Source organism: Nipponia nippon, unplaced genomic scaffold (assembly GCF_047370975.1).
Source record: "Nipponia nippon isolate SJK-2023a ecotype South Korea unplaced genomic scaffold, ASM4737097v1 scaffold_21, whole genome shotgun sequence".
Lineage (NCBI taxonomy): Eukaryota > Metazoa > Chordata > Aves > Pelecaniformes > Threskiornithidae > Nipponia > Nipponia nippon.
The window spans coordinates 471,803-495,693 of NW_028262338.1; the positions used below are offsets into that span (position 1 = coordinate 471,803).

General features: G+C 46.3%; 1 protein-coding gene across 6 annotated transcripts in view; it reads left to right on the plus strand.

Moving 5' to 3' along the window:
* NRG2 (neuregulin 2) overlaps positions 1-23,891 on the plus strand; it is a 176,211-nt gene that overhangs the window by 119,480 nt on the left and 32,840 nt on the right. For 3 of the 6 annotated variants that reach the window (XM_087760042.1, XM_087760041.1, XM_087760043.1), the window contains exons 3-5: positions 4,644-4,762; positions 8,745-8,810; positions 19,975-20,095. In XM_087760042.1, the coding sequence (XP_087616168.1) occupies positions 4,644-4,762; positions 8,745-8,810; positions 19,975-20,095 (306 nt within the window). The remainder of the gene's footprint in view (positions 1-4,643; positions 4,763-8,744; positions 8,811-19,974; positions 20,096-23,891) is intronic. The other 3 variants (XM_087760045.1, XM_087760044.1, XM_087760046.1) reach the window with 1 other exon arrangement.

Consider the following 23,891-nt stretch of genomic DNA (forward strand, 5'->3'; position numbering starts at 1 on the left):
GGATATTCTGAATCTTCTTGCCAATCATTAACCTGCTCTCTCAGGGCAAATGCTCCACTGTGCAGAGTGCCAGGACAGCACATAGGCACCAATTAAATCTTTGGCAGGAGTGTAAGCAGTACACGTTATAGCAATTGCTGGCCTTTCTGCTCTCTGCAATATTGGTGTGCTTCCTGCCACCGGCTCTCTGTGCAAACAGAGAGGAATGGAGTTAATAGGTAACCACAGCAGTGTATTCAGTGTGTCCTTTGCAAGGGTCATATTTGGGAATTTCCTTTTCCTAGGATCTCAGGTGTGTTTACTATGTGTAGTGTTCTTCATTGACAATTTAGGGGCCACATATGGTGTAGTCTTCAAATTCTCTTCATCAACTAATTCCTTGACTTCTTTCTTACTTACGTGTTAGCTACCCTATTTTTAGAAGACTAATAAAATACTACAACAGTAGTAATCCTAGAGCTATTTTTGTCCTGAATGGTGCAGAAGCAGCTGAACTCACATAGGGAACAGAGTCCTCAGTGAAACGTAGGTGTCTGTCGTGGCAGCTGCTCTCCTGCTCACATGCTCTGAGGTGAATGGCTTTGCGAGGAGATGACCTGGGAGGATGGTCCCATTTCCACTTGGCAATAGGGAAGAGGAGAAAAATGATTCAAGCTTGACCAAAGTGCTGGTGGGAACATGACTCCTGTCATGAAAAGTTCCTCCTTGGCTGAGATGAAGTGCCTGTTTCTTTTCCTCTGACTATACTGGAGGCCTCAGGGCCCAAGACATTTACATGTCTAACTCTGAGATGTCTAAATTACAGCAGCTGAGGCCACCCTTCCTGGCCAGAATTTGCCAGGATCTTTGTGTAGGTCCCAGCCAGGGGCTGATCTCCCTGTTTCCCATTGTAGTCTGGAGATTGGCACTGCAGAGGGTGATTTACTCATTGCTCCAAACTGCCCTCTGGGGGACTCTTTTCTCTTAGCCAGGAAGGTATTTTGGGGGATATTCTTCTGGCCAGGCTGAAGGTCTCCTTGTGAATCCTATCCCCCAGAGCTTGCAGACAACATATTCCCCATGGCTTATTCCTCCACTGGCGCTACAGGAGATAATTAGTGCGTGGCTAAGTCAGATGTGCTGAGGGTCAGAAAAGACAATGAGGCATATTTTACCCTGGAGTAAAGAAATGTCAACAGAGTTGCACTGCCATGAAATGATGGGATCTGTCAGTGACCCTGGCCCTTTCACTGAACAAACAGCCCCAGGGCAGTGCCTTCCTCCAGAAGAATGGCATCATCTGGCAGCCAGGCACCCTTGTGAACGCGCACGGTAGGGCTTTCCCAGGGGCTGGCGTCCCCAAGACACACACTGCCCAGGAGGGCAGCAGGGGACTTGATACAAAACTCCTGTGCACAACATAATTCCTTGTATGCTACTACTTGGTATTTCTGTAAAAACACGCCTTAGCCCTCAAGTGAACACAGTACCTGCCCTCGGGGACAGCAGGAGGAAGAACACAAACTTGAAAACCCAATTTCCTAGGCAGTTTTGAGATATTTCAGTAGCACTTGGAGATAGTAAAATAGAACAGAGACAGAATGGTCATCTTTGTCTTTGCCACACACAGATCAAGCAAGGTCTAATCTCTTTTACATCCTTCAGTTCAGTTCTTCTAGTGCACATGTGAATTAAAAGGTGCATGACTAATGCTGTGAAACAAGGTATCTCTCTGGCTGTTTCAGTGCTTCCTGGAATAGGGAAATTCTCTTTACTGTGGTTATGCTCCACATTAAAACTGATCCTTGTCTGTACCCTTCATCTCTCTCCCCCAAGTCTGTTACCTGACATTATACAGAACAGAGTGGAGACCAAGAGTAGCTACACCATTGGTCTGGGGCATGAAAAGCAAGAAAAAGCTCTTGATTTTTCAAGGGGATCTTACAGTCCGGGAGAATTTCAACAAACTGTGATGGAAAATAAAAATAAGCTCTTTTGACAGCACAACAGTCTTGTGCATTAAAACAAAATAATCCTCTTTGGTTTCACCTTGATGCGATAGGCTATAAATGCCAACATTGCTTTTTATTCTGCTCACATTCCTCTCCAGTCCCAGGTAAAAGACCAAATGTCTCTCATGCTGTTCTTGGAGATGAATCTGTCAAGTGTGCTCCCTTTCATTAGCCTTTTGTGTCACTAATAACTTACTAATTTGTATCTTTGGGACTTAAAACCCTTATCTGTAAAGCATCACATACATAGGTGATATTCTAATGCTGTAGTGGATTTTTCCAGTTACTACACATGGTGAAACGTGCTGTGCATATAAGATTGCAATGCAGCTAATTATCATTAGAATATCTGTCCTCTGGCAGCTGAAGGCAGCGTATTTGTTAATGCTTTCAGCTCTGCACTAGCAGATAACCTCAGCATGTTGGTGTGCAAGGGTACTGTTTTCTACAGGACTTGGAGTTAGAGCCTCGCTCTTCCAAACTTCTTTCAACACGTGCTGCCTGCCTTTTCACTCTGTGTTGCAGCAATAGCTACAAGCCTGTCATAGAGGTGGTTTATAAAACAAATGGTGTATTCTGTCAACAAGAGTTGAGACAACTGAGAGACGGTAATGGCTGTGCTGGGGGCTGTCTTCTTGGAGTTGCACGCAGTAGTATCAGAGGCCCACCTCGACCCTTTGCCTAGTGTTCCTACACCTGCCTCAGTGGAGGGAGTGGGGAACGTGGTGCTGGACTGGGCACTACAGTCCAACAGAGCCAACCCCCTTCATCAGGTGCCCATCGTACCTCCCCAGCAAGATGCAGAACCCAACTGCCAGCGGGCAGCAACAGGCCCTGGAGGCCCTTAAATGCTTTGCTGTCTCATGGATGCTACTTGACTCCCAAGACACCACAGCAGCAAGGACCATGATGCCCAGAACTGTCACAGGTTGCTCGACGAGACTTGAGAAAATTCAGAGAAGTGTACAGCACTGGGAGTCAAGGCAGCTTTGCACCACTCTGAATCAGCCTGCTTGATTAGGCACTCATGTTGGAACATGTTGGCCCAAATAACTGGCTTTGTACAGTGGATTAGGGGAGACCTAGGATTAGAGGGATTCAAGAAATCTTTGCATACTGTCAACATTCATTTAAAAATTACTCCACATGGGGCCTAAACTCGTGCAACTGAACACTTGACCGCATCCTGTAAAACAGGGCAGCGCCTGTATCCTGGGAGCTGTATGAAGTTGTCTCCAAGTGCTTTTAATTTACTACTATAACTAGTGAGATGTTCATGCTGTGTTCTTGTGCCGTGCCTCCCAGTAGAACAACATGTCAGGGTGTTAAAAAGATGCCAGTGTGCTTCTGTGAAGGACTTCCTATAGATGATGATTTGCACAGCCCAAAGAAAAGTCCTTCTCAGATGACACATGTAACATTGCAAATATGTCCAAAGCTAATGATTGTTTTCCACATAAAAGGAATTTTATTTGCCTTCAGTGACATAGGCCACTGGGACCTCTTTCTAAAGCTGGCAGTGTTTCCAATTCTCTAAATAAAGCAACTCTATGACACAGACCTGAGATAAAAGCTTGGGGTAGACAGCAGAGACATGTTCTCATGAGAAGAGTACACAGGGTGGTTTCTGATAAGATGGCTAAAATGGAAGAAAATGTAGTAAAACAGAGGACCTAACGTGGGAATCACACTGTGGTCTCATAAGTGGTATTCAGTGTGTGTTGAAGGCTCCTACAGATCTCTGTTAAACTAGGCAATAGAAGGTTTTGCCTATTAGTCAGAGAGACATCCCAGAGAATGTGACGTCAGTCATAGCCGGTGGGAAAGGCGATGCTCATCTTTCTGTAGCACTGCAGAGCTCTGCCGCAGAGCTGGTCCCTCTCCTGTGAAGCACGCAGCACATGTTGTTAGGTGACATGGGCAATCATCATCTTCTGCTCTTTCTAGGCACTTCTGGCTGATAAGATGATTGTGTGCAGTTCAGCCCCACATGTTTGTAGTACATTGGAGTGTGTGTATATGGGGGAGACAAAGTATTTGCCCTATTTGTTGGCTCAGATAAAGCTACAAGCTAGCTGTCTAGGTCAAACCACAGGGTTTTCCATTTGCAGGCTGGAAAAGGATGAGTCCCCCCAACCCTGTGGGTGTTTGCGTTTGTTTGAGTATGTGGCACTGCTGAACACAGCCAGTAAAGCACTGGACTGCTCAGCCTCCTTGCTGAGGAAGGTGCAGAACATGCATCTCATCTCCACTTCTCTGTCTTGCAGGCATATCCTACTGTCCATCAGTAAAGTGGCTTTTCTCCAGTGCAGAAAGTCTGTGTGCTAGGATGCTGGGACTCTGGGGCTCAACTCCTCGCAAGACCTTCTGTGTGAATGAGAGCAGGTGTCAGACTGAGCCATGGCAACATGCTAATAGTAGTGTGTTCAGAGGGAGACGTTCATTTAGGAAATCATGGTGGTTGTGATTCCTGGGAAGGGTCTCATCTGAATCCTGACCAGGCTTGAGTGCCTATTCAGCTTGTGAGGTCAGGCAGCCCATCCTCTCAAGAAGGGGTGACGTACCAGACAGCATACCAGGGCCAGGAATGGTTATCAATTCATGAGGATGGTTAGCAATCGAGTAAGAAATGTCTGCTGTACTTTTCAACAGAAAGATTTCCAGACTGCAGTTCAACAAGGTGAAGCTGGAAGATGCTGGGGAGTACAGCTGCGAAGCGGAGAACGTTTTAGGGAAAGACACCGCAAAAGGCAGCCTGAATGTGAAAAGTGGTAAGTGAAGAAGCCAGCAAATGTCTTGAGCTGTCTGCCATTCAAGCAGGAAGCGGGAGGTTCTGCACATGATCTGTCTTGTATTTTATTTCATGCTTTCAGGATATCAAGTAAAACAATCTTGGGAGATAAGAAAAATGCAGCTTAGCATAAATGTTTATCTTTGTTATCTGTCACTGGCAATGTCGTTAATTTACATTTTAAATAAACTTACAGTCTATGTATTTTTTTAAAAAGGGGTGAGGAGGAAAGAAAGCTGGTGGGCTTGATGTTTTCTTTTTTTAAAGCATTTCTGAGAAGCAAAATTCACCAGAAGACAAGTAATTAAACCATAGCTTTGTGATGAGTGAAGTTGCTTCTGGTTTTCATCCTAGAATGTGTGCTCCATCTCTTAGAGCTCAGTGGATGGAGTCTGAGGTTAGGTGGTTTTATTATTATCTTGGTCATAATAATTATATTGCTTAACATGATGGTTTGGATGCACCCTCCAGCTCAGAAAGTCCCTACAGTGGTTGCCAGAAGCCAGGAGGGTGCGACTAGGGGAGGGATGACTCTGTACAAGCTCTGTTTCCTAAGCTCTTCCTCCTGCCATTCACAATGGGCCACTGCAGGAGCCTGGGCTCTGTGCTCTACAGCCTTTTGGTGTGATCCAGTTTCTCTGTTGTGCTCTTATTAGCATTAGTCAAATGTGAAGGAAGGTAGCTTTCTCCTGCTGCTTCCTGGCATGTCTATTAACCTCTGCCTCAGCAGTGTTTGCAGTCCCGAATCTTTTATTCTGTGAAGCTGCGATATCACGTAGCCTCCCCCTCAGTTACTCTGCCTGTAAAAACCCAGTGCTTGCAAAGTCTAGAGAAAGGCCATCCATGCTCAGACCTCCATGCCTTCATGCTTCACGTCTGTGAAGTTAGCCCTACTGCTAACTTTTCTTTCCAGTCATGATAGGAAAGGTTTCCAGAGAAAGCTAACTGAGGCAGCGCTGCTCCTTTTCTTCTGACTCATGCTCTAGCTGTCCCATCGCAATGTGTCTGTTCCTGTTTTGTCTGGGAGCTGGATGTGCAATCCCCACCCCCCCATGTGCAATATGCATGGGCAGCATGTGCCTGCTGTCAGAGCCCTGTCTGCCTCCTCCACCCTCCCCTCCCAGTTGCTAGCAATCCCCTTTCACAAGAGGAACGGTGTGATTGAGCAGTGCCTGCTGCAAGGCTCTGATCCTGCACACTGCTTATGGCACCAGGAAAATGCACATCAGGCTACTACAACTTCCAACTGCCCCTTCCCGCATGCACAGGTAATGGCAGCATTTGTCAGGGTTTAACTCTTCCTCCAGAGGAAGGCATGCTGTCTGGCAAGGACAGGTGGCTGCTCTTGCTCTGGTCACAGAGAGTATGAGGACACACTTCAGTTGCCCAGAAATGTGTTGAGACCTGAAGAGCAACCAAAGAGACCCAAAGATCTGGCTTGTACCTTTTCCTAATGGGAGCTGCAGGCTGCAAGGTGCTGCAGATCCAGTAGATTGCCACTGTGCCCTGCTCTGGCAGTGCCTTGATTGATCCATTTTCTAAGCTGCCTTGCAAATCTGTCTTCCGCTTGCCACTCGCAGCTGCATGCACACATTGCTGCTGCTATTTGCCGGTCACCTGGCAGGACAGCAGTTGAATGCTTGTTGTAATCCCTTGCAAAGGTAAACAAGATGATGTTTTGCAGCTCTGTCACTCCCTTTGCACTCTTTTTTTACTTCCCCCTGGAGCTACCCAGAGCCGAGCAGCCTTCATCTGTGCCCAGGCAATTGCTGTCCTGGAGTCTCCCTCTTTCCTTACTGCTGGGCCTTCTTGGGACCTTGGCACTTTCCTCACTTCTGCAAGCTCCCTTCTGTGATATCTTTCAGTAGAGAAGTCCTCAGGGCATCTGCTTGTCTCTGAATCCACGTGTGTGCTGTCTTCTGTCGCTCCCTGCATTCTTCTCCAGGCTCTTAGCACTGATCCTGTCGTGGCTAAGTCTCAACACAGAGTTCTGTGAAGTTCTAGCAGTTTATAACAATTCATCAGAGCAGACGAGCGAGCTGGCCTCCCGTTGGAGCCTTCCGCTCTTCCCCAGAAGCTCACTATTGCTGTTTCTGTATGTTCTGCTGCTTTGTATTCTGCATCTTTACTACTGCCCGGAACCTGCTGCATCTGCTGGCCCCGGGCAGGCTGGCTGGGACTGATGCTCTGGGGCTGTCTGCTGAAAGCACACTTTCTGACCTGACACTTAGCAGTATTGTTGGAGGTCCTGTAATATTGCTGTGATACACATCGGTGAATCCAGGACTGGAAAAAAGTCCTGAGCTAACACTGCATCTTGTGATACAGAGACACGAGGTTTGGGGACATCTCTGGGTGCCCCTGTAGAGAGGTGGCATTGCAAGAGGTGGCCTGAGCTGTTGAGGCTTGAGATGAGCATCATGGAGGAGCGAGATGTCCTCAGCCCAACACGCCATTCCCCTGAAGGGGTGCAGAGGCCAGAGACGGAGGCTCCTGAGCCCACTTGAGTCCTGGCTGGCAGAGAAGGAGCTCACACATGAAACCCTCAGGCCCATGGAGGTCTGAGATTCAGTCTCTGCTGGTAAAAATTTCTCCGCCTGATGAGGCAGTGTTGACGTTGCAAAGTACTCTTTGCTCTATTCCACCACCACTTTTCAGTTTATACCAGTTTCAAAAGATCACCTTATCAGCCATGCAGATCTGTTGCAAATCACCGAAAACACCACTTTAAAGAGAGATTTTCTTTAGAAAGAGAGAGGCTGCAGTGCAGCAACCCCTTGTCACTTAGAAAATGCCCATCAGCCAAACCCATCACCTCATCTCTCCTCTGCAATTCTGGTATTTCCACAAAATGCCCGGCTCAGAAATAAATGCTTTTGCATTGAAAAGCTTTGGGAAACTGTCAGTTTCTGAGGAAATGCTTTTGGGCTTAGCCAAAAAGTATTGTGCTTTGGTGCTATTTTCAGATTTTTATTACTTTGAGGTAAATTAGATGCTTTCTTAGAAAAATGTCCCATTTCCCAGTTCTCTTTATTGGGTAGTCTAATATTGGTGTCACATGGACGTGAGGGCACAGCTGAGATGTGACTGTTTCAGATTCTTTTTTTCCTCAGAACATTTCTAGATACCTCCTTAACTGACACCTCCCTTCTTTGCTAAACACTGCAGGAAAAATCAAACTTTTATAAAAAATTCTTTCTGCTTTTACCTCTTTATGGTGATCTCACCCCCTATCTCTGGCAGGGTGCTGCACGCACAGTGTAGGCTCCTGGTGCTTTCTCCTTCGTGCATCTAGAGGGTGGTGAGGGGCTTTGATACAGAACGGGCTGTTGCTGCCAGCGGGCTTGAGTAGAGCCCATGACTGTGGACATTGGACTTTCCCAGTATCCTGGTTTATAAAGAGGAAATCGTTACATGTGCTCAGCTCCCATATTGCCTTGGGCCACGGCCTTCATCTGTTTCGTGTTCCTCCGTCTCTTGTACGAGCATTACTTCGTGCTGCAGCACTGCACATACTTGTGGGATGGAGGCATTTCAGATGATCTCACCTCTTCTTAAACTCCACATTTTTCTCGCTGTTGTGTTCTGTGATCCCGTCTTTGCACTCTCATGGCCGTAAGGGCTAAGAAAACCTCCCACAGTTTCACTTATCACCTGCCAGGTGAATCCTGAGCCATTTCTGCCTTTTTATCATGACAGAGATCCTAATGGCATGAGGCCCTTTACAGTGAGGGGACTGGCATGCCCTGTGCCATCCACTGCAGGGGCACTCATTTATCTGCCTGTGTTACCCAGTTACCCATCTGAGTGTACTCTAACCAGTACTAACACGTTGACAGCCACCCCAGCCTGCACCACCCAGCAGCACCTGCTCTTGTCCTCCTCCCTGCAGTAGCTAAGCCCACTCTTCTCTGCTCAAAATAGATATTTTGTTCACTACTTTCTTACCTTAATTTCCCCAGGAACAACGAAAGCACCACAAGTCTTACCAGCCACAGAAACTAAAATAATTGTTATGGAAGAAGAGTGTAAGTACCTCTCCCCCTGCTCCCCCCATATAGCTTCTTTCCCCTTATTTGTTTTGTTTTATTTTTGCATAAATGCTTTATTGCCTCCTGGAATCTTCTTAAATCGCTACTTCTCTCTGATTTTTCCCAAAGCCACTGATCTTTCCCTAGATCTTTCAAAAAATACGATTTATTTTGCTGGTGTCTATCTTAGAGAGGAAGAGGTTGATAACTATTGCAATGGTAACTTGAAGAACATGCTACTTAAAATTGCAGCTGGATTTTAAGCATTCCCAGCTCTTCCAATATACAGGTTTACTGATACTTGTACGATGTGCTTGTTACCTTTTTAGCAGGTTTTTTTTGTTGGTTTGGTTTTGGGTTTGGGTTTTTTTGAGGATAGGAGAGAAAACCAAAAGAGGCTATAGGAAATACAAGAAAAAAGACATGAATCTTCTAAGCATAAGTCATAAGAAAATTGCAGAAAATACATCTGCGCCCTGCCATCACATTTTTCCTTGAGTCTCCAGAAAGCAAGAACAGATTTCCCAAAATGTTTAATTTGATTTAATGTGGTGGAAATGCTTTTTAGCATTCCCTCCTATTCAGTTGTCACAAATGCAGTAGAAAATGGGCACACAAAAATAAAAATCAAAACATGTATACAAGGGTGGATCTAGAAGCCAGGTGCCTGACTGTTGGTTCAGCTCTTTCTGGTGGAGCGCATTATTTCTGTGTCGGAGAGTCTTTCCCCACTGGGGGACACCGCACCACCCAGGCAGTGCCAGCACGCTGGACAGCCCACCAGGATCCCGTCCAAACGAGCAGGCACCCCGAGAGCCAAGGACCAGGCAGTTATTTTGAGATCTGTGCTATATTTCCATTCCAGCTGCTCATGCCCAGAAGTGACAGTACAGCTGGCTGTGCCTCTCTGTTGACAATTCTGCTATGCAGATTTTATGGGGATGTTTCTGCCTTGGAAAGCTCAATCTTTTATGATTTTAAAGGACATCTGATTGCAGCCACAGCAGGGACTGGCCAGGTATCCTTTAAAAGCTTTTCTGATTAGAAAACTGCACTTAAAATTTGCTCTTTTGTTGTGCTTAGCCTTCCACTGCACTAGGGACATCATGCTGAGACGCAGCACCATTAATACAATGACCATACCGTCCTTCCCCAGGATTTTTCCTTTGTGTGCACCAACATAGATCCATGCTACATATTTGCATTGCATTAGATATACGCTATTTTCACTAAAAGCCTAATTTCAGCAATGGAAAGAAACTGGCAAAATGCCGTGTGACTTACACAGAAGTTTCTCCTTTTGAAAAACTTCTTTCCTCTGTGGGAGCATCATCCTTGACTGACTGTTTTTTTCTTAATGATGTGAAAAGATGGTAGGGTCTCCAGAGTTAAAATTGTAATTGACTTTTTCCTTCACATTCCTTTTTTATGATCTCTCTCAATTGTTATCTAAATAACACATAGTCCCCCTGATTTTATGGTTACTGATGATCTATCATAGAATTGCACATGTGTATAACATATGGGGAGGTAATGAAGATGTTGTGAGGTGTGATGATCTGGAAAGCTGACAGGTATCTCATTCTTCTAAAATTCTTGCATTTCTTTTAAATATCTGTATTCAAAAGCTTGTCTGGCACCTTTAGGTTGTCCCACCTCTCATTGTTTCACTGAACGGTTGTAAATGATCCACTGGATTTTAAACACCATGTTGAGAAAGCACCATGCAAACTTGGTGGTAGCTGCAGTTCCCTGGGAAAGAAGAGACTGCCTCGCACAGGCAGCTTGGTCACGGCGCTTAGTCACTTCTGTTTGGCCTGTGGCACAAGACAGGCATCTTACCAGGTAGGCGGGGCAAGGGTGTTAGACCCTACACCTCAAGAAGCTCAGCGTGTTCTCCCCATGGCCCAGACAGTCCCTATGGGCCAGGGGATAAAACCCCATCACTCCGTGTAGCCCCATGTGCCTCACCCCCTGTAGCCCTGATGCTCCTGGTGTATACATTTTTAACCAGTGTTTTTCCTGAAGGTCCCAGTTCTTTCCTGAATGGTCTGGCCTTCCTTTTTACCCCTGCCTTGGGAAAAGGAGTGGGAAATCACATATTTCCCCCTTGGAGCACTGTTAAAGCCTTTCTTACCACCTCTAAGTGTAGCTACTAGCAAATCCTGCCACATTCTGAGTCACCCCTGCCTTCCTCCTCCTCTTCTCCAGTGGTCACAGACCTCTGAGCACTGCTGCATCCTTGACACAAGGCAGGTTTACACACCAGACAGCACTCAAAATGCAGCCCAGATCTCCAAGGTGTTCTGTCTTCATTCTTGAGTAACTTTTTCCTCTGGAAACATATTTTTTGTCCTGCTGCTTTCCATCTCAGCACCTTCCCATGCCTAGCTGGCACCTGACATGTGCAAGGAGGCAGACTGGTACTATAGGTTCTGGGAAACATCTGCATTGTTATGATGATGTGGATGGGATCTCTTCCCCAGCTGCTGTTCCCCTTGCCTACAAGATAGCTGGAGCAGGACCTCTGGTTCCCTTTGACAGGGGCACTGTTTGGTATGGACCTCACAGATCTCATGAGAGTATGGAGAAACCCAAGGATCTCATCGTGTATATAGTATAGTATTGCCTCGGTATAGAGGCAACCTGGATACCAGTCTGGATCTGGGATCAAAGACAGCACACTTGGGAGATCTGGGATCTGAGGGTGCAGCATTTTGAGAGCTGTCTGGATTCAAATCTCCCTTGCATCCTTGTTCAGCCCATGTGGATGCAACCCTGTACTCAGAGTGAGTACTGGGACCTGCCAGACAGAGAGCTGGGTTTCCTGATCCCCCCACTACATGGTATGTGCGTGGCATGGGGTACTACTCAGTTTCATTCAGTGGTGTGGACACCTTCAGATGAGCTAGATCCATTTAGCAGATGTAACAAGCTGGACCATGGAGTGTGATGAGTGCTAGCCTGGTCATAGGGGTGTAGTGTAGATCTTAACACCAACTTTGGTCCACATGGTCAAGCTAGACTCTGAGGGCCAGATTCAGAAAGGAAATCTGGTGTCTGGGAAAGTCTTTCCATGACACTGCATGTTTTGACATGGTACCACAGTCTTACACCTTCCTCTGAGTATAGGCTTTTGTTTGAGCATTGTCAGCCTACAGCAGCCCTAGAAATGCTTTCTTCAGAAAGCACTGGGGCTCAAAAGAGAAGACATGCCTACTACTCTTGTCAAGAAGTCTTCCTATTGAGCCCAGTAAACATGAGATAGTTGCAGTAGCCTCATCCACAGTGAAAAAGTGTTTAAATAAGACATGTTGTCTTGTTTTTGTCACAGGCTAAGCTTGTGCAGTTGGATGGTGACAGTGGCTCAGCTCACAGGCAGGAACTTGCAGGGATGGGGTAACTTGATCATGTGCCCTGATGCAGAGAGAAAGGTCCTTTATGCTCATTTCAACATCCAGAGAACTCGAAATGGTAATGTGATCCAGTCACTGTGCAGCTTGAAGCAGCTAAACAAGGTTCAGGAGTCTGTGGCTACAGACCTGCTTGCTAAACAGAATAGGAATCAGTGTCGAAGTTCAGAAACATTTTGATGGAGGCAGAAATGGAAGAAGGTTCAGAGCAATCTGTAGAGCATTCTGAGACTGAAGGTTTATGCAGGACAAAGATACTAAAATCTTACCAAAGTTTCATTTTTAAAAGGTAAGATAATGTTTGAAATCTCTTAAAAGGTCAAGGTAATCCCTTTTGCTTGTTTTCTGCTGTTGAGTTCTCCTCTAGTTTATTTCCTTGACTTCAAAAAACAGGTAAAGTCTTGAGGGTAAAAAGAGAATACAGGCTGGGTGGAGGAAGCGTGGTTTGGATACCGTCAGGATATGAGAGGATCTGCCGGTGATGGACAGATGCTCTAAACCAACATGTGGATCATTGCAGCTGCTCACATGCACTCTGCTCATGCCCTTTGTCTGGGTCACTGTCTGACTAATCTGGTTGAGTGCCTTTACTTTACTAGACTATGTAGGCTGGCAGTGCTGGCTGGGCTGTCTAATCTCACTCTACAGGTGCTCTGCAGCAGAGACAGGTTTGGGATCAGATGAGAAGATAAAAGAGGGAGAAAGAGCAGAAGATGCAGTGCTGAGTTGTGCTGGGAACATGAGGATTGGGGGATAATGTGAGGCACCTGAATGAAACCTGGCATCTCTGGATTGATTTTTGGGGCCTTTATTTCAACTGCTGGGGATCACAAGCTCTCCCTGAAGTCCCTTTAGAGATCCCTGTGGGAGGGTAGTTGAAACAGTCCTTTTTTCTCCAATTAAGTCTAATTCTCTGCACACCAGTTTGAGTCCACAGATTTCATAGCTGTCATCTTGGTGACGTCATTGGACTAAGTTTGTAGACTCATTAGTTTAGACTCACTCAGGCTCTCCCTCTTCCATTTAATACCTTCCCCAATGCTTAGCATGGCTGGGTGTTGGAAATGTTTTCCTTACTTTCTCTCTCCCAGGTGAGATAGGCCTAGAGGACTTACATGATTACAGTGGCTCAGTGATGTCTTTACTGTGATGTGGTTTGTAAGTGACATCTAGTTACGTCTAGTTGAATCGAAGCTTCAGCATATACCACAGTAAGATGCGCCATGTAATTAAGGTTCAGCCAATTCCCCCAAACTTTGTCTCAAGTCCAGTCTGGCATGGCCTTTACTGGGTGACCATGGCAGACCTGCACCTTAATTGGCTGGTCAATTCCCGGTCACTCCAGTCTGAAGGCACTGTGCTGTCTTGGAGCCAGCAATGCTACAAATGTGAGTGTGGTACTGTTGGTTTGGAGTTGAAGGGTGCCCAGAGCACGGGTAGAACAGACAGAAGTCAGTCCACCAAGGGCCACGCGGACAGACCAGTTTTCAATATTAGACTAAAAATAAGTCCTGCGTGGCCTTTGCTCAAATAATTTAAAACCCACAACCGGAGGTGTGGTTGATAATGAGTGGAGCCCGCATGCACGCAGGCATGGTACCTTGAGGTGTACGTGTTGGAGATCTCGCTGTCAGTCTGCAGAGAGAGCTGTGTTGTGCCTGTCTGCTGTCAGGTCCTGGTCATTGCTTGTTTTGCACACTATTTTTTAAGTAGCCATCACATCTGCTACTCTAGATGTGACGTAAAGACAGGCCATTGTGACTCTAAAGGCAAAGATAGGCAGTATGGAGTGAAGTGTAGGATGGAAGCTGACATCCCTTGGAAGAACTGAGACTTTAAGCTCAGTGTTCAGAGCAGGAGGCTGTGTACCAGGAGCTCTGCTCTGTCTGACTCCATTGTGTGATCCTGGCATGTTGCTTCATTTCTTGGGCTTCAGCTGTCCCGCTTGCAAAGCATTCATGCTGGCACTGGCCCTGAAAAAGGCTTTTTAGGTTGTTGAATAAATCCCCTCATTGAAGTATCATGTTGCTGCTATTACAATTGATATGGGGATTTGGGAAAAGAAAATGCTGCAGAGCTAACACGTGCATTCTGGGACCCTTGTGGTAGAGAAAAGCACAGGAAGGGCTCCTTTATAAAGCTGGAGAGATCAGCCTGGAGGAGCAACTAGAAGCTTTCTAATAACACAGGACTTTTCCCCTGCAATAGCTACCTGTCCTATGGAAACAGGCAGTCCCTTGGCACTCAGAAACCTTTAAACTTGCTCCTCAGTGAAAACACAGTACAGATGGGAGACGTGGGGAGTGCTGCCTGTGTTGTTTTGATCAGCAATATCTGATGCTCTGACATGAGTATCCTGCAGTCTGGCATTTGTGTTTTGGGATGAACTTCTAGTCTGCATCTATTGATCCTCATGACCCCCTCAGGAACTGGGAACATAATTCCAGCAGGATCTATTTCAATAAAATGCAGGGGTAAATATTGGGTCATTTCCAAATGAATAAACACACAGGAGCAGAATTTTTATGAGCTCCAGAGTCCCCAGTCTGTTGCCAGGCAAGCCCAGTCTGCACAGACCCTTCTGATTTTATGTACAGATAGCAGCAGTGAGCATCCAGCCTCTGTTCAGGTTTATTAAGAGAAGAGAGTGTTGTACCAGACGTACAGAAATCTGCCACAGAGAGAATGGTTAGGATCAACAGCCCCTCAGTGTATTAATCAGTGTAAATCATGGGTTTAGTGTGGCTTGCGCCAGGATTACAGTGCTATAACTAAGGAATAGTGTGGCCAGACACCTTCTCATCCATGTTCTTCTGACAAGCAGTTGGATGAACTCGGTTCAGAGGAACCTCAGCAATTCTGTGTTTTATCAGTAAGTACATGAGGCATATACAGAGCAGGCAATTTGTATACACTCTCCAACCAGCTGAGTTCATCTGTCTAACTGAATGTCTAAATATTGAGAGAATAAAGTGTCTGTACTCTATGAACCCACCAGTCAAAGTTATTTATAAAAAAAAAAGGAGCAGTGAAACAATCACTGTCTCCCTGCTCTCCTCGACAGTAGCTGTAGTTTGTGAAAAATTAACTATAATTTATAGTCCAAGCTGCATTAATTAACTCTTTGCAGGAGGAGTATTTCACCAGATTTCTGAGAACAGGCTGGTGAGCTGCCTGTGAAGGTTAAATGACATGCAGGGTAGGAATTGTGTAAGAATCCCTGCACGATCATTAATGGCCTTTCTGCATAGGTGGATTGTGTGAAGGGAAGTCCACATAGCAATGTCAATGCTCAGGGCTCTCCTCTCTGTTGCCCTGCCACTGATGTAAGTCCCAAATAACCTAGGTGTGCAGTGGAAAATAGACACTCTGAATGACTACAGTGCTCTGAATCTCTCATGTGTTTATGCTGCACTGTCCTCACTGACTGGGACAGCAACAATAAAATGTGGCTTCAGATTGTTCAGAATCACATCCCTCAAGAGGCATCCCTCTTTTCCCCATCCTCACCTCCTTATTCCCTTCTGCTTTTTTCTCAGCCCTGGGACTGAGACCAGCTGGAGACCTGACTTGCTGATGGATGAGCTGCTCCAGGCCTTCTTCCACCTTGCAGAAGCTTTGTGATCAGTTTGCCTGTGTGTTTGCAGAGGCCTCTGTCTCAGGGGCACCTTGCTTATTCCCACTGGTCTAATTTCACCATTTCTTTTCTGTAGCTTGTCCCATGCACACTCCCTGTTTCCTGCTCCTAATTCATTGCAGTACCTGGGGAGGCAGTTGGTACATGACTGATGTTACTGCGCAAACCCCCTTATCATCTCCCATTGCCTTCACATGAGTCCCTTTCCACCCAGATTGCAGCTAGCACCCAAAACTACTCCCTTGTTTATTCAGATCTCCATTTATCTCAGTAATTTTACAACTTTCCAAGTCATTTGAGATAGATGGAGTTGTGTTGGAGGCTGAATGATGGACTTATTCTACCATACCAGCCAATAGGGAGTAAAATCTGCCATGTGGCAGTTAAGGTAAAAAAGCTGTGGGAAGTCATTTCTGGATCACCAGGCGCACGTGAGTGGTGTTTGAAGCAGAGGTGAATGAACATGCATGACTGCAAATAAACTGTACGTGAGGCTCACTTTACCAACATTGGTCATCAAACTGCAGATGACTCAGGACCAGGTAGATATTTGTTAAGGTATTTCCACTGGCCCAGGCTGATGGGGAAATACAGCTAAACATGAAGTAACTGAATGGACTCACTTGTGAATCTGGGAACTATCCTGCTAGTGTGGTGGAAACCCACTGAAATCTCCCTTGGCCTCGTGCTTCAAGTTGTTTGTCTGTGATCTGCAGCCACATGGTGTCAAAGGGGGCCACATTTCAACTCAGGCACAATTAACATTTTCTAAGCAAGACATTTTGCTTCCCTCTGTCCCTCCACCAAAGCTGCTCTCTGAATTGGCAGGTCTCTCCATACTTGCTTCCAAACTAGTTGCAGCTACTCCCTCATGAACAGGATGTCCCAGCTGCAGAAACATCCCAGAGCAATCAGGCACCTTGGGAGGCTCTGGACTCTGTGTTACCGTGCAGGCGTGAGATTTCAGGGTTATAATAGATAAAGACCTGTATTCAGTACATCAAAACTCAAAATGAACATTAGGAATTACTATGAATGGAACAGAGAAAAAAACAGGGTGACATAAATATCGTGTGTGCAGGATGGTCTCGCCATCTCCAAAGGGAAAAACAGAACCAGAGATGGCACAAAAATGGACTGCAGCCAGGTCAACCTCTGTACACTACTAAAGCAATCACTGCTTTCCAGCTAGGGAAGGGGATGCTGGCTGTGCCTGTAAAGCCACAGGTGGCAAAGGGGAAGTGAGTGGGGATGATCACTATTTTTTCTAACACAAGAGCCAGGAAGGGGCAGGTTTAAAAGACGTAAATGGAGATCTGTCTTTGCACACTGTGTATATAACACTGGAGCTCTTGTCACAAATATTGTGGATGCTACAAGATTAGATTTGTTCAAACAGCACCTAGATACATTTGTGGAAGTGAAATCCATCAAAGGCTATTAAATGTAAAGACACTGTGGCTGGCTTAGGTTGTCTCTGAGCTGCTCATCCTAAATGGCCAGAAGAAAATCATCATTGCATGCTTGTGCTGATCTTCTTCCTTAAGCATTGCCTATTGGACACTGTCAGAGACAAGACAGGGCTTTGGTTTGACTGGTACTGCTCAGCTTATAGTCTTATAATGGCCTGTATTTCATGATACTCTCTTCTCAACAGGGAACTGGGCTGGCTGCCTCTTTTTGTAGCCTTTGGTACATCTCTGCTGCTAACAAATGGACCATAGTAATATGATTCTGTGATTTAGTTTTAAAACACTTCGTGCTTCTTTGGGAGAAAAGGCACGGTACTTGCAGAAAACAGGATTTAAAAGATAACGACATTAACAAGATGGTTCTAGGAGAGCTGATCAACCACGTATTTTTCGGACTGGCATAGCTCTGTTGACAGCTCTCTTTGTAGAAGTGCACAACATGCATGTCCCAAGCCTTATTCATGTCAGTCTCTTTTTTATTTGTTTAAAAGGAACAAAATTGTTTATATGGGATGAAAATCCCATGCAGTCTCTAGCTGGTCAGCACTGTAATACACTCTGGTATCACAACATCACACAGCACTGCATCTTCCCATCCACCTTTTCTGGTGGAAAGGGTACCTTTTTATCTGAGATGTTTTCTATGGGGAGCTTTCTGGGCTCTGTTTTTATTTCTCCCTCTATGCTCCTCCCTTACTGTGGGGAAGGCTCACTCCAGAATCCTTTCCTGTAGGATTTATGATGTGAGACTTTGCCAGATGGATCATTTTGCTTGCTAGCAACTGGTACATTTAATGGTTGCAGGAGTGATGGCTTCCTGCAGGCTGTGCTTGTTCTTCATCTGTGTGCCTTCCAATTTGCACCAGTGCTTTGGTTCACAAAGTTTCAATGCTCCCTGATCTGATGGCACACTTGCAGCTTTAACAGAAACCTGTTCATTGTGCAGTTTTTAAAGTACTTCAGTAAAAGCCTGCAAGCACTCCAAACCAAAGGCTGCCCTATGAGCAGCTTTCAGCAGCTGCCATGCTGTGAGCTGGCCAGGCAGCACTCGGGGACTGTTTGAAGGGACAATGGCTGTCTTCTGCGTACCTGCTCCCCTGCAATTTTCACACTTCCCTGGCAGGCCCTTGCTTGCTCTGCTGCTGGTTCTGCCTCCACAAGACTGGCCCAGCCAGCCCCAAGAGAGCTGCAGAGCAAAGCAAGCAGCTCCTACTAGCCGGGCAGCCTGCAGCTTCACATGCACATGCACTGTGAAGGCTGTGCACAGTCTGGCTCTGACTGCATTTTGGGGCACAGCTGCATGGTGCCAGGCTAGGTTTTATTTTCATGCTCATTTTTAAAATGGCATTTGGTGTTAAGGGTTGGTTTAAGTGGCTGGATCAAGCAATAGCTAAAGGAGAGACCTTGCAAAGAAAGTCCAGGTGCTATCACACACAGTTAGAGCTCCTCTGTCCTGAACCTGCAGCTCTCCACTGGCCTTAGAAGAAATGAGCTACTGTCTCATAAAGGTATAAATTATACAGACTTGTTACAAACCCATTATGATGGCTTTGGCTTCTAGATCCCACTAAACTTAACTGGAAGGGAGTGCTAAATTTCCCTACAGAAGTTTTGGAGTTTTCATATTTGAGGGTTTTTTGCAAGGACTTCTTTGGTGGCTTGGCCAAATCATCATCTGTTCTAAAACCCAGCATGCGCTCTAGTATGTGTACACTGCTCTGCACATTTAGCTCCCAGCTGGCTGGCGTTACATGCCCTAGGAAGGGAGCAGCTATTTGCTGGGCCATGTGCATTTTCAGTCTTTGCTGAAGTATTTGCCATGTCTGGTTTGCAGAGCACATTAAGACAACTTGCTCTGCCCTGGATAGCTGTGAAAAGACAACCCCAAAGGCAATGGTTATTTGAGGCAAAGCATAGAAATAGCTCTGCTTTGTGCACAACCCCATCTCTGTCAGACAGTGGAATGCATTGGCTTCCCTATGGGAACAGAAGACAATGGGGTTGGACAATGCATTGGTTCAAGCAAAATGAACAGTAAGCTCGGCTCTGCCCTGACCTGTGTGCAGGTAACAGTGCAGGCTACTCCTGCTGTGCTCAGCCTGATGAACAAACTCATCATTCAGAGAGGCATGGACCCAGTGCAGTCAGAGATAGTCCTAAAAGCAAGAGAGCCAGAACAAGCTTCTTTGGTTGCTCGTGTGCCAAGCATCACTCAAATGTGAGAGGCTTCACAGGATGCTGGGAGCCCTCCTTTACCTGCGAGAGCCCAGATGTGCCCAGCAGGCGCTGGGCTGGAGCTGGAGCATGAGAATGGAGACTTTGGCTCTGGCAGTGTGGACTGCAGCTAGAAGCAGCAGGCCAGGCACCCATGTCAGCCTCTGAGCCTGCTGAGGAGGTGGAATGGGCATGGGGGCTGCCCAAGGTGTGGGGAGCAGGCCCAGCTCCCTCTGGGGCAGGCTCTGGCATGCCTCGTTGCTTCTCCTGTGGTTCTGACTAGCTCCTGCCTGGGGCTCTGGCTCCAGCCAGGTTTTTACTTTGGCAAATGAACTAGTTGAAAATAATCTAAGAAAACAGAATTGCCCAACAGAGGAAATAACAATATAGCCTTTTTGTGTGTGTGTTTTTTTTTTCCCCTGCAGTAACCACAACTCTCTCCTCCTGGTCCGGGCATGCTAGAAAATGCAACGAAACAGCCAAGTCCTATTGTGTCAATGGTGGCGTATGCTACTACATCGAGGGGATTAATCAGCTGTCTTGCAAGTAAGTGAGCGTAGTTCTTGTGTCAATATGGAAATTACTTTGCTGGGGGAGCAACTGCCGGAGGAGGGATAGCTCTGAAATTCTCCTGGCAATTGCAGTTTGAGCTGTGCAGGTTCAGAAAGGGAGACTAGAGGGGCAGGGGTGGGGGAGGAGAGTTCATATTTTCTTTTTTGTGTGAGTGCCACTGTTCACTTTTCCTGACTCTTCCTCTAAGAATATGTTTGTCCTGGCTGTTTCCTTTCCCTTTCTTCCCTTTCTGTTGTGCAGCTGCAGGGAATGTTGAGTCCCTTTCGCTCTCCTGGAGCTAGGTCAAAGCTCCGCATCCACCGCTGACACGTCCTCCCCTCCAAACAGGGAGGCTTTCCCCAGTGCACAGCCACCTCCCTCCTCTGTGACTGGAGGGGGTCCCTTGCTGAGACCTGCCTCTTACCTCTCCTGTCTGCACCTCATGGGCCCAGAAGCGGGTTTAGCACAGAGCTCTTCACCACCCTCTGCCACTTTTTGACAGGCTGTGCGTTGTTTATCTGGGGAGATATACTAAGTTATTTTTGAAATTAAAGTGGGGCTGCATAGTCCAAGGGATGTGGAACGGGATGTGAGACCTTTTCACCTCTGGTTCAAACCTATAACAGCCAGCAAGCCTGTGGGGACTGTGAATGAAAAGTGCAGTCTGATTGCCAGTGCTGGAGATGTAGGCACCCAAAGGACACCTGTACCTGCCCCCGGGCTCCTGCAGAGTGAGCATGAGCTGGTGCCCTGGGTGTGCATTCACTGAGCAGATGCAGTCAGCTTCTGAGCTCACCTGGGGATTGAGGTGTCACTGTGCCCACCTTGGAGAAGCCCAGAGCTGACTATTTTCTCCCTGCATGACCCAAAGACCTCTCCGTGGAGATGCACAACCAGAGGTATTTACATCTGTGGATGTCACCCTAGTACCACTTCCACTGCATGGTGAGATGCTCACTAGACTCCTCAGGCCTTGAAGGATGCATCTGAACAGAGCAATCACCCCTCCTGGAAGGGTTGTGAGCTGGATTATGCTTAGCACCACTCCTTCCTTCTCCCAGTGCTCCTTTGTTTTGGCAGGGAGCAGTAGGAAAGACCATGTGGAAATGCATTCTGCTGAGCTCTTGTGCTCTCACTTTCCAGTGCAGGATCAGCTGTGGTGGGAAGGACATAGGATGAACAGCATCTTCCAGTTCTCCCAGGCTTGCCCCTTCAGACATGAAAAGAGACGGGTAGGACAGAAACCAGATGCTGTGGTCCTCCATGTTTCCCATGTGCGTGAAGTGAGAGCAGCCCTTGTACACCACAGACCTGTGCTTTAGGGTCGTTGTCTCTGCCATTGGCTTCTTGGTGACACTATTAGTTCATCTTGCCAGTGTTCCCCATAGGAAACGTGGGAGAAGCCCCATATGATGAATCAAAGTCACAGCCACTATTCCGATGTAGTCCCAGGAAGACCCAGCAGTTCCAGTCTTTCCATGCTGGGGAGGGCTGAACCCTTGAAGCCTGGAGGAGTGTAGGCTTCTCTCTCTCTCTCTGTAAACAATGTGGTGGTGCCAAAAGCATAGATCTCAAGGCTATTTCTTTTTTGAAGACCTTGAATCCAAATCAAGAGTTTTCAAATCGGATGAATTTCTAATTACAGCAAGAGTTACCTGAACTCCTGCCATACGCAGCTATAATGGTAAGGCTCCATTTTTCCTAATGAAGGATACATGTGGTAATTATCAAGTGTCTTCAGCAGGTAGACTGTTTTAACGAAAGTAATTCCAGCCTTGTGAAGAAACAGCCTATCTTCAAACCAGGCTGCTATGATAGCTGATGAACAGAGGGGAAGCTCAGTGATGGATTCCATTAAGATTTTATGTGCCATACGAAACAGATCTAATTATTTCATATCATTTGAAAGCCTTAATTCCTTACTTGCAGATGGTGAAATGATTTCCTTGTCTGATGAGTCCCAAGATACCAATTGCTAAAACCAGATGGGAATTGAATGGGTGTGTATGGAATGGCAACAAAGCGTTAACCAAAAGGAGGTGCTTTGAAGGTCTGCACTGTCACTATTCATCTGCCAGAAAAGACAGTTCTGTGTTAACAGGAACCCAGGGGACTCAAGGGCCTTCCACACAGTGCAGTCATTTCTGATCTTATTGCTTGAGGAGAGATATATGGATGTTCATTCTCCTTGGGTGTTTTTATCATTAAATCATAAACTGAAGATAAGAAATCCTGGCTTTTGAAGTGATGTAATTTTTGAGTTTCTGGACTCCAGAAGGCAATAGTTAGTTACTGAGGAATGCAGAAGCATTTGAACTGAACAGAGTATTTCCCATAAAATGTCTTTCCCAATAACATGGGTGATTCTTGGGGAAGGCTGATGATGGATAAATGGACTTCACATTTGCCTGCCTGCAAACTAGCAAAATGCTGAAACGTTTCATGGCTTCCTCATTGCACCAAGACAGGAGATCTGCTGCTGTGGTTTGTGAAAGATACAATGATATAGATTTGGAGGCGAAACTAGAGGTGGCAAAGATGCAGGCTTTGACCTGCATTTCTGAACTCTGTAACATGGGAGCCAGCCTTGGCCCTCGAGCCACACCATGCCTCTGAGACGTGAGCATGGAGGAGATCAATAGGTCGTTCTGCACACAACCTCTTAAAATGCTTGGAGATCAAACAAGAGCCACGTGAGCATCTTGAGCCAGGAACAACACACGTGTCCGTGCGCTGTTCCCACATTGCTATTCTGATTAGAGTCACTGTGTGCCAGCTTGCAGTCCTCCTTCACTTAGTGCTAAGGAGATTCTATCACCCTGGCAGCCGTGTGATGTTACCAGCCTTTCCAATACCAGCTATCAGAAAACAGAATTTTAGAGTGTTCTTGTTGACTACCTGCCACCATCCTGTAATCAGCTTCCTGGAGTGGGTTTCATTGTTTGCAGCTGTCCACAAGCATAGGAGATCCTTCCTGTAGATGTTACCCCTGCCACGCTGGAGCAAAAAGAGCAGTTGGGTTCTCAAATGATGTCTTCTCCTGAAGTGACTCATGCTTGATTTGTTACAGATATCACCTAAATTGGCAGCCGGCTTTTTATTATTATTTTTAACAGTCTTCCCAGAAGCGTGTTCTTCCTGGTCTTTTAAATTCTGGGGAACAAACTTTTTGCCTGTAAACCCACCTCCTCGATCCCTTTTCAATATACTTCAGCTAGACCTTGGACAATGCTTTTTCTGCACCGGGGAAGAGCCCAGAATGGACTTGGAGCTGTTCCAGAAATTGTGTCTTTTTTTGGATTGTGTGCTTGCATAATTTTGCCCTTAATTTGAAGTAAATTCTACACATGCTAGTGTCAAAGGAAACCTGAACATGATACAGTCTGTGTTGTTATCCTGACTCTGCAAACAGACGACCTGGAAGTGAGATGGAAGAAGTGTGATCTGCCTCAGATGTTCTGCAAATTTTCGTCATAAACCCAGGAAACGACTGAGCCACACACATACAGAATTGATTCAACAGCCCTAGTAAATTAAAAAGCCCCAGCCTCTTGTTGACAGGAAGAACTTCTCAACCCTTCTCCAGACCGATTTGCTCAGAGAGGCCTTATGAGTTGGACTGGTTTCTCACTATAACTGTAGGGAAGTGGCACGTTTGAGTAGAGCAAACTCCGGTGCCTGCAGAAGGCATGCACACAAGCAAGTCTCAAGGTCTTGAGCTGGGCTGGGACATAGAGGAACAGTGACCGGTTTGTTGTGTCCAGATGAACGTAGAGCTTGGGATGGCTAG